The sequence below is a fragment of the Paramisgurnus dabryanus genome, chromosome 20 (genome assembly GCF_030506205.2).
Source record: "Paramisgurnus dabryanus chromosome 20, PD_genome_1.1, whole genome shotgun sequence".
Lineage (NCBI taxonomy): Eukaryota > Metazoa > Chordata > Actinopteri > Cypriniformes > Cobitidae > Paramisgurnus > Paramisgurnus dabryanus.
In genome coordinates this window covers 30,633,848-30,650,639 of record NC_133356.1, presented here as the reverse complement: position 1 = coordinate 30,650,639, position 16,792 = coordinate 30,633,848, and the positions used below count along the sequence as shown (strand labels likewise).

At 36.2% G+C, this 16,792-nt stretch overlaps 1 protein-coding gene across 1 annotated transcript in view; it reads right to left on the bottom strand.

Annotated features, from left to right (window-relative positions):
- Positions 1–7,299, bottom strand: part of csmd1a (CUB and Sushi multiple domains 1a) — a 667,584-nt gene extending 660,285 nt beyond the window's left edge. The window contains exon 1 of the mRNA XM_065250481.2: positions 6,885–7,299. Within this exon, the coding sequence (XP_065106553.1) occupies positions 6,885–6,948 (64 nt within the window). The 5' untranslated portion in view covers positions 6,949–7,299. The remainder of the gene's footprint in view (positions 1–6,884) is intronic.
- Positions 7,300–16,792: the final 9,493 nt, after the last annotated feature.

Sequence of the window (16,792 nt, the reverse complement as noted above, 5' to 3'; positions counted from 1 at the left end):
GCGTATTACAAGTTCAGGTCCTAGAAGAAGTTCAGGCCACACACATTCAGGACCAAAATAAAGTCCAATATTCACCCATTATAAGTCCAGGTGCGTGCGAAAAGGAATCCATGCACGTTACAAGCTCTAGCACAAAGTGAAGTCCACAAACCGAGAAAAAGCACACAATGCACATGTTAATGTGAAACTATGATGATAATAATAACTATCAACAACTATTGTCATAAAAGCCCGCTATCGGCCATATGTCTTACTATCGGCGATTGTATCGTCTATCGGCACAACCCTAATTCAAAACATACAATACCAAACATACAATGCCATTTAAATTGTAATTTCAAGAAAATAAAAAAAACATAATTCTAACTTTAAGGAAAACTACACCGTTTTTCGATATTTTATTATGTACTTACCTCAACTTAGACAAATTAATTCATACCTATCATTTTTCAACGCATGCACTTAATCTTTGTACAGCGCTTCGTGAATGTGTTAGCATTTAGCCTAGCCCCATTCATTCCTTAGGATCCAAACAGGGATGAATTTATAAGCCACCAAACACTTCCATGTTTTCCCTATTTAAAGACTGTTACACGAGTAGTTACACCAGTAAGTATGGTGGCACAATATAAAACGTGATTTTTTTTAAGCGGATTAAAATGAGAACTATACTGTATGGAGGAAGTGCACTTAGTTTGCAGCACTTCGACCTCGACACGCAGTAACATCATCACTCCTGACTACTCCACCTCTCGCTCAAACTTTCGTCAATATTACTACGCTCTAGGCATGGGCCGGTATGAGATTCTGGCTGTATGATAACCGGAAGCAAAAATAGCACAGTGTTGCGGTATTGCCAGTGTAACACTAAAAAGTGTTATTTTTAAATGTCTGCATATAAAAACTTCAACTTTTCAACTAGACACAATACATTTTATTTTTAAGCAACATACAACATTTATGCCAGGTAAAAATAAAGCCTTTAAATGATAATATTCTTTCAAAAATATGCAATTGAACCTTGACTCTTTAAAACCTCAGTATACCTTGAAACCGGTAACCGGACCATGCCTACTCCGCCCGAAGTCAAAGTTCTGCAAACTTCTGCCATACAATATAGTTCTCATTTTAATCCCCTTAAAAAATCGCCACGCTTTATTTTGTGCCATCATACTTACTGGTGTAACTACTCATGTAACAGTCTTTAAAGGGATAGTTCGGCCAAAAATGATATTAAACCCATGATTTACTCACCCCCAAGCTGTCCGAGTTGCATATGTCCATCGTTTTTCAGACAAACACATTTTCGGATATTTTAGAAAATGTTTTAGATCTTTCAGTTGATTAAATGTAATGTTACGGGGTCCACGACCTTCAAGTCCAAAAAAAGTGCGTCCATCCTTCACAAAATAAATCCAAACGGCTCCAGGATGATAAACAAAGATCTTCTGAGGGTAATCCGTGCGGTGTTGTTGTAGAAATATCCATATTTAAAACTTTATTAACGAAAATAAATACCTTCCGGTAGCGCCGCCATCTTAGACTCCTCTGTATTCAGGAGAGAGTATTAGCGTAGTGTACGCACTTTTATTAGTGACGTATGACAAATTCGGAGGGCGGGGCACAGAGCAGCAGCAGAGTAGCCTCCGTAGGCTGCGTAAGCTCTCATCCTGAATGCGGACGTGACTAAGATGGTGGCGCTACCGGAAGGTATTTATTTACGTTAATAAAGTTTTAAATATGGATATTTCTACAACAACACCGCACAGATTACCCTCAGAAGACCTTTTTTATCATCCTGTAACCATTTGGATTTATTTTGTGAAGGATGGACGCACATTCTTTTTTACTTGAAGGTCGTGGACTATGGGTGGACCCCGTAACATTACATTTAATCAACTGAAAGATCTAAAACATTTTCTAAAATATCCGAAAATGTGTTTGTCTGAAAAACGATGGACATATGCAACTCAGGCAGCTTGGGGGTGAGTAAATCATGGGTTTAATATCATTTTTGGCCGAACTATCCCTTTAAATAGGGAAAACATGGAAGTGTTTGGTGGCTTTTAAATTCATCCCTGTTTGGATCCTAAGGAATGAATGGGGCTAGGCTAAATGCTAACACATTCACGACATGCTGTACAAAGATTAAGTGCACGCATTGAAAAAAGAAAGGGTATGTATTACTTCATTTAAGTTGAGTTAAGAACATTGTAAAATATTGAAAAACGGTGGTGTTTTCCTTTAAGAGGGTTTGGCTAGTGTTTCTTTGTAATAAGGGTTTTAGGAGTCCTTTCACATTCAAAGATTTAAGTCAAATCTTGCAGATTTATATTTTCAGGATGATTATCAAAATGTTGTATTTTCAGTGTGTTTGTTTATTTGTACTCTTCAAAGTACTCTTTGTACTCTTGCCTATTCTCAAAAATAATATCAGCTGAATGTCAGCGTCTATGCCAAATGCCAATGGTTTAAGAACAAACAATAACATTTGTGTAACAGAACAGCCATTTTCAATCCCAAAACACTGCCAACCTGCAAGTTTAATTAAAACACATACTGTTTGAACGATAAGGCATTTTTTTTTCGATCTCCTCCGTTGTTGAGCTCCACAACCTTAAAATCACATTAATAGAAGAAAGCGTTACACCCTTCTGCTGACTCTGCCTGCTTTGAAATGCAAATGCTTTAATCGGCTATATATGTATGAGAAATATCTGCACTTGCAACTTAAATGGGTCATCAGGTCTAGAATCCAAACAGCTTAAACTGGTAGCCATAGAGCATTTGGGGACAAAAGAAAAGTGCAGACAACAATTCTGAAGTTGAAGAAGAGCTGTCAGAAACTTAAAATGAAAGGCTGCGTTGTCACATTGAAGCAGCTGTCCACTGAATTATGGATGTTTCTTTGCTCCAGACTTTGCATCTGTCTGCTTAATCAACACCATTTAAAAGATGTGGCATGTGTAGACATTAGTTGCATTTTAATTATTTGACATGCCCCTCTTTAACTAACTAAAACTGATGTTACTCGGATGCTATTTGATTTCAAACATATTTAATCTATCAGCAATACTACTGTATTTTGCCTCAGCATCATTTATCAGAGCTACTTCTTAATGCAATTGAAATCTTTCAATAAAACAAACAAAAATATGCTTTTCGGATGGCATCACAAATCCCTTTCCAACCTTTCAATAAACCTGGCTGCATTTAATGATGACTATGCATGTTTTTAAATGACATCAAATTCATATTTCCTTCCCAACTGGACTTAAGTCTCAGAAATGCATACTCATCAATTCTTTAAAATTACAAATGCATGCTCATTTGCCCAGCATTTATTTGTTTAGTAGCTTTATTCCTGGTAATTATAGTTGCTATCGATTATTCATTCAGACGTTTTGATATTCCCTGCAAACAATCGATAAAAACATCTTGTTTTGCAGACACATCTATTACAGTATGTCAATATGACTATCATCAGATATCAAAACAAAAGTACATTGGATTATAAATGCACATTAAGGAAACACCTTAAAGGCATCGTTCAGCCAGAAATGATTTCCTCGCCCTCATTTTAAACCTGTATAAGTTTTTTTATTCTGTTGAACACAAAAGAAGATATTTGGGCAAATGATGGTAGTTGCATTTAGAGACATTAACTACAACTTCAGTATGAACATTTAAGATTCCAAAGATGGGAAAATAATCAAACGGTCTGTCATTTCTCAGTCTATTTGATTGTTTAATAAGATTAATAAATTAAATGTTTAATTCTACTGAATTTTGAATCATGACTGTAGGGGACGTTTCTTGTATTTTGTCTTCTGACTATGCCCAATTTTAATGCAAATAAAATTCCTAAGAAATCTGAAATGATTGTTGACATACAAATTTTGAGCAACAAAGTAACTTTGCATGCTTATACTATTTTGTGCATGGTGGCTGATAAAACTAGATTAATTAATGCCTGTCCCTGAAAACTCCCCACATGCCTTTGAACAAGGAATAGCAGCAGTCATTGTCATTAACTCTGATGGCACAGCTGTGACAAAACTAATTATTCTTTCACAGGCTTGGGAGGCAGTGCAAGTGCCTGCAGCATCGCTAATTCTTTTGAAAAGCATGTCCTCTAAAACGACGAGCATAATGGGAATACAGAAAGTAGCCTTTGAAATGGAGTTCACAGACAGACAGAAAGAGCAGACAGTCTGCGGAAAGGTGTTCATTCATACAAGTACATTAGCAATGGGGTAATGGTGAGGAAACCAATGAGGCCTGTTCACACTAAGAACTGTAACTAACAATAACGTCCCACCAATGGACGATAACTTTTATTTCAGCCCATTCATAGCACGTAGTTGAAAAGTCATACGCCAAATTCCAATTTTGGGTGCATATAATACGCCAGTCTTTCCCGCTCACTTATACGGCACATCTTTTAATGCCGTTAATTTATTGCCTTGTGTTTTTTTACTATTGACACTTGGGTTTGGGGTTAGAGCAAGTTTTTGTTACATCCTAACCCAAATTCTAACCCCAACTCCAAGCAAGCATGGTTTAGAAATATATATATATCATAGACTGTAAAAAAAGATGGACGACGCCTGTTCGCTCCCTTGCATTGGTGAAAAGTGAAGCCGCCAGTGTCCCGATATGGCGCTGACATCTTGGGTCTTGAGTCTGCGCAGTAGCGAATTCGGGACCAGTCATGCGCAGTAATGAGCAGGAAGTGAAGCCGCGAAATCAAAACCCCGCCCTCGCTCTTGCAGAATGCGCATATCACACGATATCACAGCTGTCAATCATGACGTGACACCACCGTTTTTATATCATTAAATAACTAACTAAACACAAACTTATTTAAAAAAAAAAACATTTGAATTTACATCAGTGTGATAAAAACTACAATAAATGACAGAAACCAGGTTCGGAAAAAAGATAATTGAAGTGTAATTAATTTTTTTTGTTGGTCTCAAGTCCCATTGAATAACATGGGGAGGCGGGGTTTATAACCTATACTGGGACCAGTCACTGGGGGGCAATCGAGACGTTTTGGCTTCACTTTTCAGGGCTTGTGCGGCACGCTTGATATATATATATATATATATTAAATGATATCCTAAAGCAAATCCCAAATATAACCCCAAACCCAAGCGGCAATGCTTTAAAAAACAGAAAAGCCAATAATAACAACACAAAAAGATGTGCCGTATAAGTGAACAGGAAGGACTGCTTGCTATTTATACGATTTTTTTGAGAATGGGTAGTTTATTTAAAGTTTGCATGCAGCAGTTTCCCGTTTTGATTTCAAATGGATTCTCATTGGCTCCAGCTCTGAAAGTTACCCACCAATATGGTTTCTTATTTCATCGTGCTATTCTCTTAAATTTTCAGACTTTTTAAACTTGTATTTATCATCCTTGGTGCAATGGTGCTATTGCACTGCATTTTATGAAAATATTTATTGGCTTGCATAGTCTGTGCAAGGATGTGTAACCTTTCTTTACACTTGTAAAAACAAGCATGTGTGTCGGGGGGTCTTAAAAATATTTAGCTATTTTTATTCTACATACAATATAACAAAACAAACCACAAAAAGTTAAATTATAGATGCTAGCCAACCAGACATTTAGCCTGAGCTGGTAACCATAGCAACAGTACACCTTTTAAACACTTTATGATCAGTACTGAAATTTTAGTAGGCCTAGTGCCTACCTACAGTATATCATTTTCACTTCAGCTTACTGTAGATGTTATTCTTTATATCTGTATGACAAAACAATGTTTTACAGGCAGCTCATCATAAATATCATAAGACGACTTCACATTTTTAAAAAACAGACATTTACAATGTACAATACAAAAAAGTCCTTTAAAATCAATGCATAGTTCCCACAAGGACAAGAATGTTAAGAACTTGACAACCTAAAAGTTAAGCCCATTAAATATATCAACGTTGTATAATAGTTTCTCTTAAACACCATGACCTTATAGCTGTTTCAAAGTTTGTCGGGGGTCAAATCCTGTCATTGAATAAAATAAACCATTGGTCAGGTCAAACTGTGTCAGGTCAACACTAGTAAAGCTTCGTGATTCATAAGTTCAATGAAGGTTTGAAGTCAACTGTCTGCAACAAATGCACGTGTATGGGAAAGCCTATAAAATATTGACAACAGAATTTTAAATCAACCATCATTTGTGAATTAGGTTAAGTCAATTACCACCTCACTTCAGGTAAAACCAATCCGAGACGGATATAACGTTAATAAAGTATGAAAGTCTACATGGGCCATTTTCTTATACAAGACCAGCGTGTTGCCCCAAAAAAAAGTTTATGCTAGACGTCTACGTGATATAAAATGGCGATCCGTGTTTGTGTTGATTTTTTTTTCAAATGCATAGCCTATTTATTTTTTACCTCACAGAAATAATGAAATGCGTGCTGTCGACTTCAGGGCTGAACCCTGAAGTCTAAGAAATATAGTGACGAATACAAAAAACAAAATCCATTACCACATTTTAATCGATTAAACTGCAACATATTGTCCAAGAATGATCGCACTGTAATGCCATGAATGTGTCTCTTCTTATTCAGTCAGATATTCAGATTGAAGTTATGTCGTGCCACAATAACCCTCTCCAAAAATGGCATGAAAAGAAAATATTATGAACCAAAGGCATGATATACCGACTTCTACAGTCACTCTTAATGTGCCATATGCAAGTTTTCGATACGACTTCATCAAATGCAAAAGCAGAGTCCACCTTAATTCAAGGTTTGAATGACTTTTGTACAGCTACGAACCCAAGAGCAGCCATAATCCTTAAAGACAGCGATAGCAATGACATCCAGCTTATAAAACAGACTTTCAACTTACCGTGAGCTGCGGCAACTAAACCTGCGAAAAGCAGCAGGATGTGCTTGAATCTCCCCATCATCATGTCCGCTGTAATTCCACGCAGCGCCGCGGTTTCTTGCGTTTTATTCTCAACGATCACAGTAATGCATAGAGATCCAGCTTTGGCAAGAAGATCTGACGCCTATGGCACACGGATTCGTCTATATTAGCTCTCATATCACCGAGAAGGGCCACTGCAGAGACGAGAGACGGTGATGCTGGGACCAAAAGTGATTCCCTCGGTCCAAACGGTGGAGACGGAATGGAGCGATGAACTAGTACGCATCTAGAGGAAGGCGCTGGACTCAACCATCATGTATGATACAGGGGAATATGGATGGAAATCTCGTCTGCAGCTGCAGTCTACTGACGCGTCCACATGCAGAACATCAATTGTCAACGAGGAAAAGTCACTTTTAAGTCAGTTATGTGTTTGAATAGATACGAGGCGAAACAAATAATGCAACCTGTACACGAACCCCATCGGAATTTCAGGCATAATTCTGAGCCAGTCTAGACGTAACGGGGATTTTCTTATAGAATTTCAGTATAACATAAAACACATATTTTGTGAGGAAAATAATTCCCAATATGAAAAGTAATTGAGTGCAGTGCAAGGCATCAACATTTTCTATTTAATGAAGAACTCTTCTGCAACCTTCTGGGACAGTTACATAAAAGCCCAGAGGTATGTGAAGTTTTGAAATCCTGAAAGTAGACCTTTTATGTCTTGCTTATAAGAAAGCATGAGTTCTAAAATAGATACTTTTTGTTTTGTGTTGGAATGCAATAAGAAAATCCCCATACCTGTGCACCTCCTTTTTTAGACACTTTGGGGTAGACGTTAAATAAAATAGAGGACAGCTTTAGTTGAAGTAAAAGGCAACGCAGGTGACTTGCAATCTAACATCATGAGCAAAACTGTAATAAGAAGCAACAGTTTAAAAGTCACATGCACGTTTGTGATTTGTTTTTAAGTGTACGTGATGCAAATCTCCTTCGATAACAACTGCGAGGTGATTTTTTTTGCCATAAACGCAGTCTGTGAAACGCAGCATATGGGTCTAATTGCACCCCATTCAAGCCTTCATAACGCTGTGTGCTGTAGGCACTGACCTCAACAATAGACTCAATCACACGAAACTATTAATAGTTTAAAAATCAGTCAGTCAGTCAGGTTGCTCTACACGACTTTCACGAGAACAAAGCGCACACGGGGCCGATTTAAAATGTGGCTATGCTGCCATCTGCTGAGCCTGGAAATTGTGATTGATAAATGCACTAGAGTAGCCTTCGGGGTCCAGGTCTAAGATATATTCATACATGTTTGTAATTGAATAAAAAAATCGTATAATTATTTAAATTATGCTGTTTCAATTTTAGTGGAGGGAAAATTAAAATGTATATTTAATGTATATGTAATGTTATTTTATTTATTTTTTTGCTTTTGTAAAGTGGATAGAGATTTATTAAGTTGTTTGATCTGTGAAATAGTTGATGTTTTTAGGCTTGCTGGAGTGAATTAGTAATGTTGAGTGCTGAAATGCTGTGAGATGGGTGTCGCTGGCCATTGTGTGGTGCTGAAACTGAGCTGCCCTTCACTCGCGCGTTGGAAAACAACAATGTTCGCCCCCTTGCGCTTTCTGTTGAGGACAAATTTAGCACCACCTGTTCCAGATCATTCTTTTTTTTGCAGAGGCCTAAGTTCATGTTTTAGGTTTGACAATAATGGATAAAACATTCCTCCTTTTGATTTTTTTAAACAAAAGAATGCTTAGTACTGTATTGTATCTTAAATATTCTTTCAGTAGGACTCACAACTTAGTCTGGTGATTTAAGCCTGCTGAATATACTGTAGGGTGTTCACATTTTGTCATTTTTTTGGTTGCTTTTTGTTTTGTTTTGTTGTTTTCGTCATTGATAGATATTTAATTTATAATCAGTAAGAACAATTTAGAATAGTTTTAACAGTGATGGATGGAAAAACATTATAATAAATATGCTCAACAACTTTTGTTGCTAATGTCAAAGGTAATCATACCATATTGAATATGTACAATGAATGTATACTGTAGTTTTGCTATTTAAAGCAATATTAAAGGGGTGATAAATTAATTCCATTAGTTTTTATGCTTCAGATCACAAATACCGTACATTTTTGTAGCTCGATCTCATTCTCTTTCTGAAACGCATGGATTTGAAAAGCTCTGTGTCCCTGATTGGCCAGCTTATCTGTACCTTGTGATTGGCCTGAATACCTCTGACGTCAGCAGGAAACGGACGCTCCATACCATCTTTGAAAGATTTGGTTGCTAACAGGAGATAACTTACAACTTCTTGTCTACATCCCCAATTCCAGGAAGTAAACTGTTGCCTACAATCTGTGTGTTTATTGTAGTTCAAGAAAAGAGATTTAGTTTGTAGACGGTAACTCGCACAATCCTTCAGGTTTGTACCTTTTGCATATCGTTAACATGTACTAATACACACTTACACACCAAAGGAAATGTAAAAATGTGAATCGGACAATAGGTGCTCTTTAAGCATTTTACATGCGCTTGTGTAAAACTTTACTTTATGAAAATGTAGTTTAAAGTGTTGAATGCAACACATCTATAGGAACATCAAACAGTGTCCTTCAGAAAGAAGGGCAAAGTCTGAAAAATGAAATTAGTGTATTACTTTGAAAAGATTATGTTTTAAATCTTTAAAATTATGGTGTAAAAATCTTACAATGTATTTTACCTTGGAGAATATTATAACATTTTAAGATGATGCAGTCCGTGATAAAAAAAAACTTCACGTTAAAAAGTGTATTAAAGTGCTACTGTGTTGGGCCTGGAGGAAAAAAAATGTAAAAATGACCTTTAACCTTTTACCACGAAACAAAAGTTTTATTACTTTCCATATCATATCAAATTGGCTAAATATTGATGATGATGCTTTGCACATTGATAAGCAGCTTTAGCAAACAGTTTGAATTTAATTAATCTTATGGCAGTTTTGATTTATTTACAGTGATCCAGCCTAATGGATGTGGGATTATCTCAAGTGTGTTGCATTTGACATTAATGATGACATTAAAATATACAAAGTTTGCCTACACAGAAGCATTGTTTTTCAATAAAAGGCATTGATTATTTTTATTCATGCATGTCAAGTTGCCCTTGATAACTAAATGATTTAGCTTTTTGTGTATACTTGTTTCACAGAGGAAGTGGTTCTATATCTGCAAAATGGCCCCACAAGGGCTAATGCCAGTGTGCCAGCAAAACCTATAGCTTTGCAGCTCAACAGCATTTGACTTTGGGCCTTCAAATGCTAATGAACTGATAAGAAAAAAATCTGTTTGTGTTTGCTGCGCTCAACATACTGTAGTGTCTTTCGCCTATTCAAAAAATAATCTCACAAAATAGAAGAATGAAATGCACTCAAGTGAAGAAACTTCTGCTCAGCAGACGCTGGGACAAGTAAAATAATAAAGCTGAATATTCATTCAACCATTACCCCATAAAATATCCTATTGAAATTCAGCTGCAGACGCAAGCTGGAAATCCAATTGCATGCAAGAGTGAGATGTCACCATTGACATTTCAGCTCCTTGTGCACAGTCAAAAACTATTGTAATTTGTTTTCTAATGAACAGTGAAATATATTTCTGCACATTCTGAATTTTCAATGGGATTTCCTACTTTATGGTATGGACACTGAGTTTGTTAATGTTAAATAGAAGAGTTTAAGGTGATACATGAGTATCTATTTCTATGAAGAAAGTGTACTGTATAAAACAGGGTAATAAAAGGGTAACATCTGAAATGACATTTTGACAGATTAAAGCATTCAAATGTGCTTGTTAATTTGATTAAAGACACAAACTCTGCCTGCAGTAATGTAATTCTTTGCCATATCTGTAAAATATTAAAAACGATTACTGTAATGACATGATTCATAAATTCAACTAAATATTACCATGATAAAATACCACCAGATAAATACTTAAATACAACTTAATAATATAGCTACAACTTTCCAGACTGGGAAAAAATCCTGCTACCCTGCAAAGCTAATGAATATATCTGCCTTTATAGTATTTAAAATTTGTTTGTTTTCTTGCATTAAAGAAATGAAAGGAATCTCGTTGGTGTTTCTAAAAAAGGGTTGCCTTTATTTATCATAATATACTTTCATTTTAATATTTGGGGTGAAATATTGCCTGTGCATGTTCTTGACATTGTTCAAACAATCATCTTTTTGTATCGACTGTACTGTATATTCAAGCACATTAGGTAAATGGCTCAATGACAGCAACCTTTAAAGTGGTATGTGGTTCATCTCTATATAGTCGTCACAGACAGAAAAAGACAACATTGGTATAATCTTTAACCAGGTTTAGTTACAGTGGAGCAGAAGACAAATGCAATAAACAGTTAAGCTGATGAGAGATAGATTGTTTGCTGGATTTAGCCTGGCACAGTCTCTTTGTCTTTGCAGGAGAGGATGAATGGCACGTGGATAACAGAGCAGCCGATGATGATGATGATAGTGGAAGAAGAGGACGGTGGAAGCCAATGATCAGTCAGGAACATGGCAAGTCAAGTTAACAGGCAAGGATCAACAGGAACCATTAACAAGACACCAATGATGTGTGAAGAGAGCTGCTTATTACTGATTAAAGCAACACTATGTAGTTTCCATGTAAAAATGACTTACAGCTCCCCCATGTGGTTGAAAAGCGCAACAGTGCCTGGTATCAGACACTCTTCTGCAGGCAGGGGGAGGGGCGGGGCTGTGTGCTCTACCCTCCACCGCCACTTTCAGAGTGTGCTTGTAGCAGCTAGGAGGCTGCTCAGGTTGCAGCAACAGTACAATTTGTCCAGTTAAAAGTTGTTCTATCACTGAAATAATTTTAGAGATATTATTTAAAGGTAAAAAAACTACATAGTGTTGCTTTAAGCTTGATGACCAACAGGTGTGGTGATAAATCAGTGAGCTGATGGTTAGGGAGGATTGTGGGAAATTTAGTGATGTGGTGACAGGTATGGCAGGTGGAAATCCTGACAATAGTGTGAATAACTGGAATATTGAAAAGCATTTAAAAATGTCTAAAAGCAGTAATTCATGATATGATTTAAAAGATTAAGCGGAAGATTAATGACAAAAGATAGACAACTTTACACTTACTCGGCAATAAATGATTATACATGGAGTTTCATGGTATGCTGCAGTCATATAAAATTATTTAACAATGACTCAGTGATGTGACACCTGACTTCTAGCATTTAATGATAAACATGAATTGATGAATAATGAAAATATGATTTAAAAATATATATTTAATTGAATTTGAAATCAGAATTTAAATTAATAAATATATTAAAGATATCAAAGATGAATATGTCCCAATATGTATGCCTACTTTAAGTCCCTGTCCACACGTACACGGGTATTTTCAAAACTGTAGCTTTTTCTATGGGTTTCACACAAACACAGTATCATGTAATTGAAACTTTTATATAAACTCCGGTTTCAGCATTGTTGTATAGTCGTGTCGTTGTCAGTTTTTGGCATGTGACGTCATTGTTTGTGCCAAAGTGATACTCAAGACTTGCATGGCTTCTGATTGGCCAACATGGCTTTACGGTTATGCATATATCAACATCTGTTGTTTTGGCATGCTCTTGACAGCGCTTCATTCCAGGTTTTTGTGTGGACGCAGAGATTGTTTTTAACAAAGGAGAGAATTTTTTTTATAAAAATACCTGTGTACAATCTCAGAAATAAAAGGTACAAATGTTATCACTCGAACGGTAACATTAAAAAAGATCCTAATATGTACCATTTTCATACAGATATATATATTTGTGGAACCAGTATGTACCTCTTAGGTGCCAATGTGTACCTTTTAGGTTCTAAAGTGTACTTTTTGAAAAGGTACCACCCCAGTGACATCTTTTGTACTTTCTCATACTTTTTCTGAGAGTGTATGTGTGGAATAGGCGTAAGACATGGTACACAGAAACAAACTGAAGTCATGTTCTTGAGCAACACAGAATACATGGCAAACAAACATACATGTCATTTGTCTCTATTCACTGTCTGAACACATGATGTGTTCATACAGTTAATAGAGACACATGACATGTAGGGGCCAGGACCCCAACCAGGGGGAAATATTATGCCCAACCAAATGTGATGCAATTTAGACCATCCAGGCTCCAAAATCAAACACAATGTAAAACTAATGGTGCATTTCCATTGCATACCCCACAGGTTTAGTTTGGGTTAGGTCAGCTTACTTTGGGGGGCTTTTCCATTGGGGACAGTACATAGTACCCGATACTTTTTCGTACCAGCTCAGTTGAGGGTCCAAGCGAGCTGATACTAAAACGTGACGTGAAAACACTGTTGATCACTTATCGAATCGCCACTACTAGCGTCATTGCTTAACGTAAGATTAGCTTTACCTTCATGCTTGCACTCAGTGGCGCAAAAAGGGGGTATGCAGTATAGAGGATATGCATTGATGTCACTTTTCCACGTGACCACGTCCTGTTGAGTGGCAAACATTCAACAAAATGACTGGTTTTCATAGCGGCTGCTGCGAAAATGCCAGTTCAACTGACTATTATCAGCTTAAACTGAATTTAGTTGGAATTGATATAGCAGAGGTGGACAATACTTAGTTACATTAGTTACATTTCCCAAGTATCTGTGCTTTATTAGGGTATTTGTATTAAGAAAAATTTTACTTCACTACATTCTAAAGCATAGAATCATACTGTTTTTTTTTTTAATATTGCATATTAAAATTGATTTAATACCTAATTACATTAAAAAAATTTACGTACTTTTCCTCAAGTAAAAGTAATGTACTTAATTAAATGTATTAAATGTAAAACAAAAACTTGTATTTATGAAATGTAATAGAGTAAAAATTATGCTTTGGAATGTATGTTTTCCAAAGAAAAACACTGATAAAATACAAATACTTGAAAAAACACTTTTAAGTAAAAAGTAAAATACTTAAAGGGGCCATGACACAAGACTTTTTTTAAGATGTCAAATAAATCTCTGGTCTCCAGAGCACATATGTGAAAGTACTCCCAAAAGTGCTATTACGCCATAAAATATAGTTCCTCTTTTAAATCCGCTTAGAAAAGCGCTACGTTTTATTTTGTACCAACAAACTTGCTCGTATAACTACTCGTCTTAAATAGGAAAAACGTTGATGTGTTTGGTCACTTCTAACTTTATCTCTAAATGGCAGCATTGAATGAATGGGGCTAAGCTAAATGCTATATCATAGCGTCGCAGCGCGCTCCAGCGCTTACGTGCACGCACACAGATGATAGAGGGATGATTCAACAGTTCTTAGTTAAGGTAATAACATATTTTAATATTGAAAATGAGTAGACTATTCCTTTAAGTCTAAAGTACCATTGCAGTTATGTGTTTCTCTAATGGTATTGGACTACACTTGTAGCAGTCTTTAAAGAGTGTGGCTACACCCAGATTGACAGGTCTGATATTTAAATCATTATATTTCATAAGGTGCAGTTCAGAGAGTTAGTAGATAGTTCTTGGCTCTTGTTCAGTGATGCAATTGTACAAATAAAACAGAGATTATAAACATGGAAGCATAGAGGATTGCAATAACACTTTCTTTCATCAATTTGAAATAGGCAACATGACAGTGTGGGCCACAATTTGCACATCAATTTACCTTGCAGCAGGCAAGTTCTAATTACACCATCCGGCAGAGAACCTGTGGTATCTGTTGCTCTTGCCGAATCAATTTCAATTCATGCCAACTCAACCAGGCCCCTTCATCCCCTTAGCTAATAATTTGCTCCTTTGAGATTCTCTGGTTTCTCATTATCGATTCCCCCTGCTGATCCCGTTTTGACTGCACTGACAGAGGCCCTTTTCTCAATCCACACACCCATTGAGGGGCTCTGAGTATTTTACACAGTCTGTCAGTCACATTGAGCTGGTTTTAGGCAGGCCAGCCAGGAGCTTGATCTGTTTTGTCATCTGGCAGAGGTTAATGATTACAATATTGGTGTGTAATCTCTCTCTCACCTATCGATCGAGGTGCAACTGCAGATAGACTGAACGAGAAGCTCCAGGAGGATGTCGTGTGTCTATCATCTGCATTAAAACTTCAAAAGACTTTGGCTGCTTCATCATGTTCAAGATTAATTTCTATAAAGTATTTTTTTTAATTAAAGCATATTGTCAATTTAGAAAATACATTTAATTAATGTAAGGGAAAAACAAAGATGAGTGGAGTTTAAGTGTGCAGGGGGAGTTTACGGTACGTGTGCATTCGATGGACACTTTACTATTACTATCCTATGAAGCCATGCAAGCTGAGGAGACACCAAATTCAAAAAAGTGAAAAAAAATTATGATTTAGGTACCAAGAAATGCTTTCCTTTCATTTAATTATCCGTGTTAAATTAGTAAAATTATTGTCTAATAACAACAAAACAAAGGATGATTTATTTGATCATTTGTTGCTTTGGTTATATAATCATCTTAATATAATGGGTTATATGTCGTATTCAATTTAGAGACAATATAACATTAAAGGAGCTGTATGTAGGTTTTAACAAACATGGTATGTTTACATATTTGTTTCTGAAAACAATTCTGTAGCCAGCTATTCTCTTTTTGAAATGTGCCTTCCGTGTCAGAATGTTTGTTTTGGTCTGTGTGAATTTACCCAATAGTGTATTTCAGCAGCTCGGTTGCCAGTTATCACAGTTGCTTAAATAAGACCGCAATGGCCCATAACTGCGGCCTCCGGTGAAGTAAACCTCTAAAATGAGCCACAGATTTAGTTATAAAAATCCACACGAGCTGGTTTGTAATTTGCAGACAACAAAAAACATTACATTGTCAGTTGCGCTCCTGGATATGTCTGACAACCTAAGAGGGGGGCAGGAAAACAAAACGTATCCAATATTTTGAGTTTAGACTGCTGTACAAAGTTCAGCCGCTAGTATTAATGTTAAATACAGCTCCTTTAAAGGGACACTTTCCTTTTTTTGAAAATAGGCTCATTTTCCAGCTTTCCTAGAGTGCACTTGGGCCATTCTACAAAAAAGGTGTAAATGCTTTTCCCTTGCTTTTGCAGACCCCTTAATCATTTAATGAGACCCAATAATCCCATAATGATATATATTTAATAAATATAGACTGTCCTTAAAATGATGAGAGAGTTATTCATTTAATTTTCTTTTCTTTTTAAAACTTTTTTTAAATGTCTGGTCCTGAAAATTGCCCTGTCCCTTTGATCATACATGGAAGTTGAACTGTGTACTTATTATTTAAAACCATGTTTTTTTATAAAACAAATCGGTAACACTTTATTTTACGACCCGCAAAGTACCGCGTAATTAAACCGAATTTACAGCGTACCTATTTGTAACAACAGAGTACCTCTACAGTACGTACTTGTAGTTATAAGGGAATAATATTTTAAGTTTGGGGTAATAAGGGGGTAAGAATATATGGTAAATTATTCTCTAAGTATTTCATAACTACAGGTACCTATTGTAATATTACGTGGTATGTATGACTTACGTCTATGGGTAATATGGTTTATGTGTAATAGTTTTTTTTTTCATATTTGCTACTTACCTGATGAAGTGTTTTGTATAGCCTACAGTTGATGTCTACAAGCCACGTCGGCAAATAAAATATAACACACAATAAAAATAATAGCAACTTGTACCTCTTTGATCTGTATATGTATACAGGAGTTACCAGGTAACTCTTATATTTGCGGGCTGTAAATTGAAGTGGGGCTTATTCCCCGATTGTTCTGTGTATGTACCAAGTAACTCTTATATTTGCGGGCTGTAAACTAAAGTGGTGCT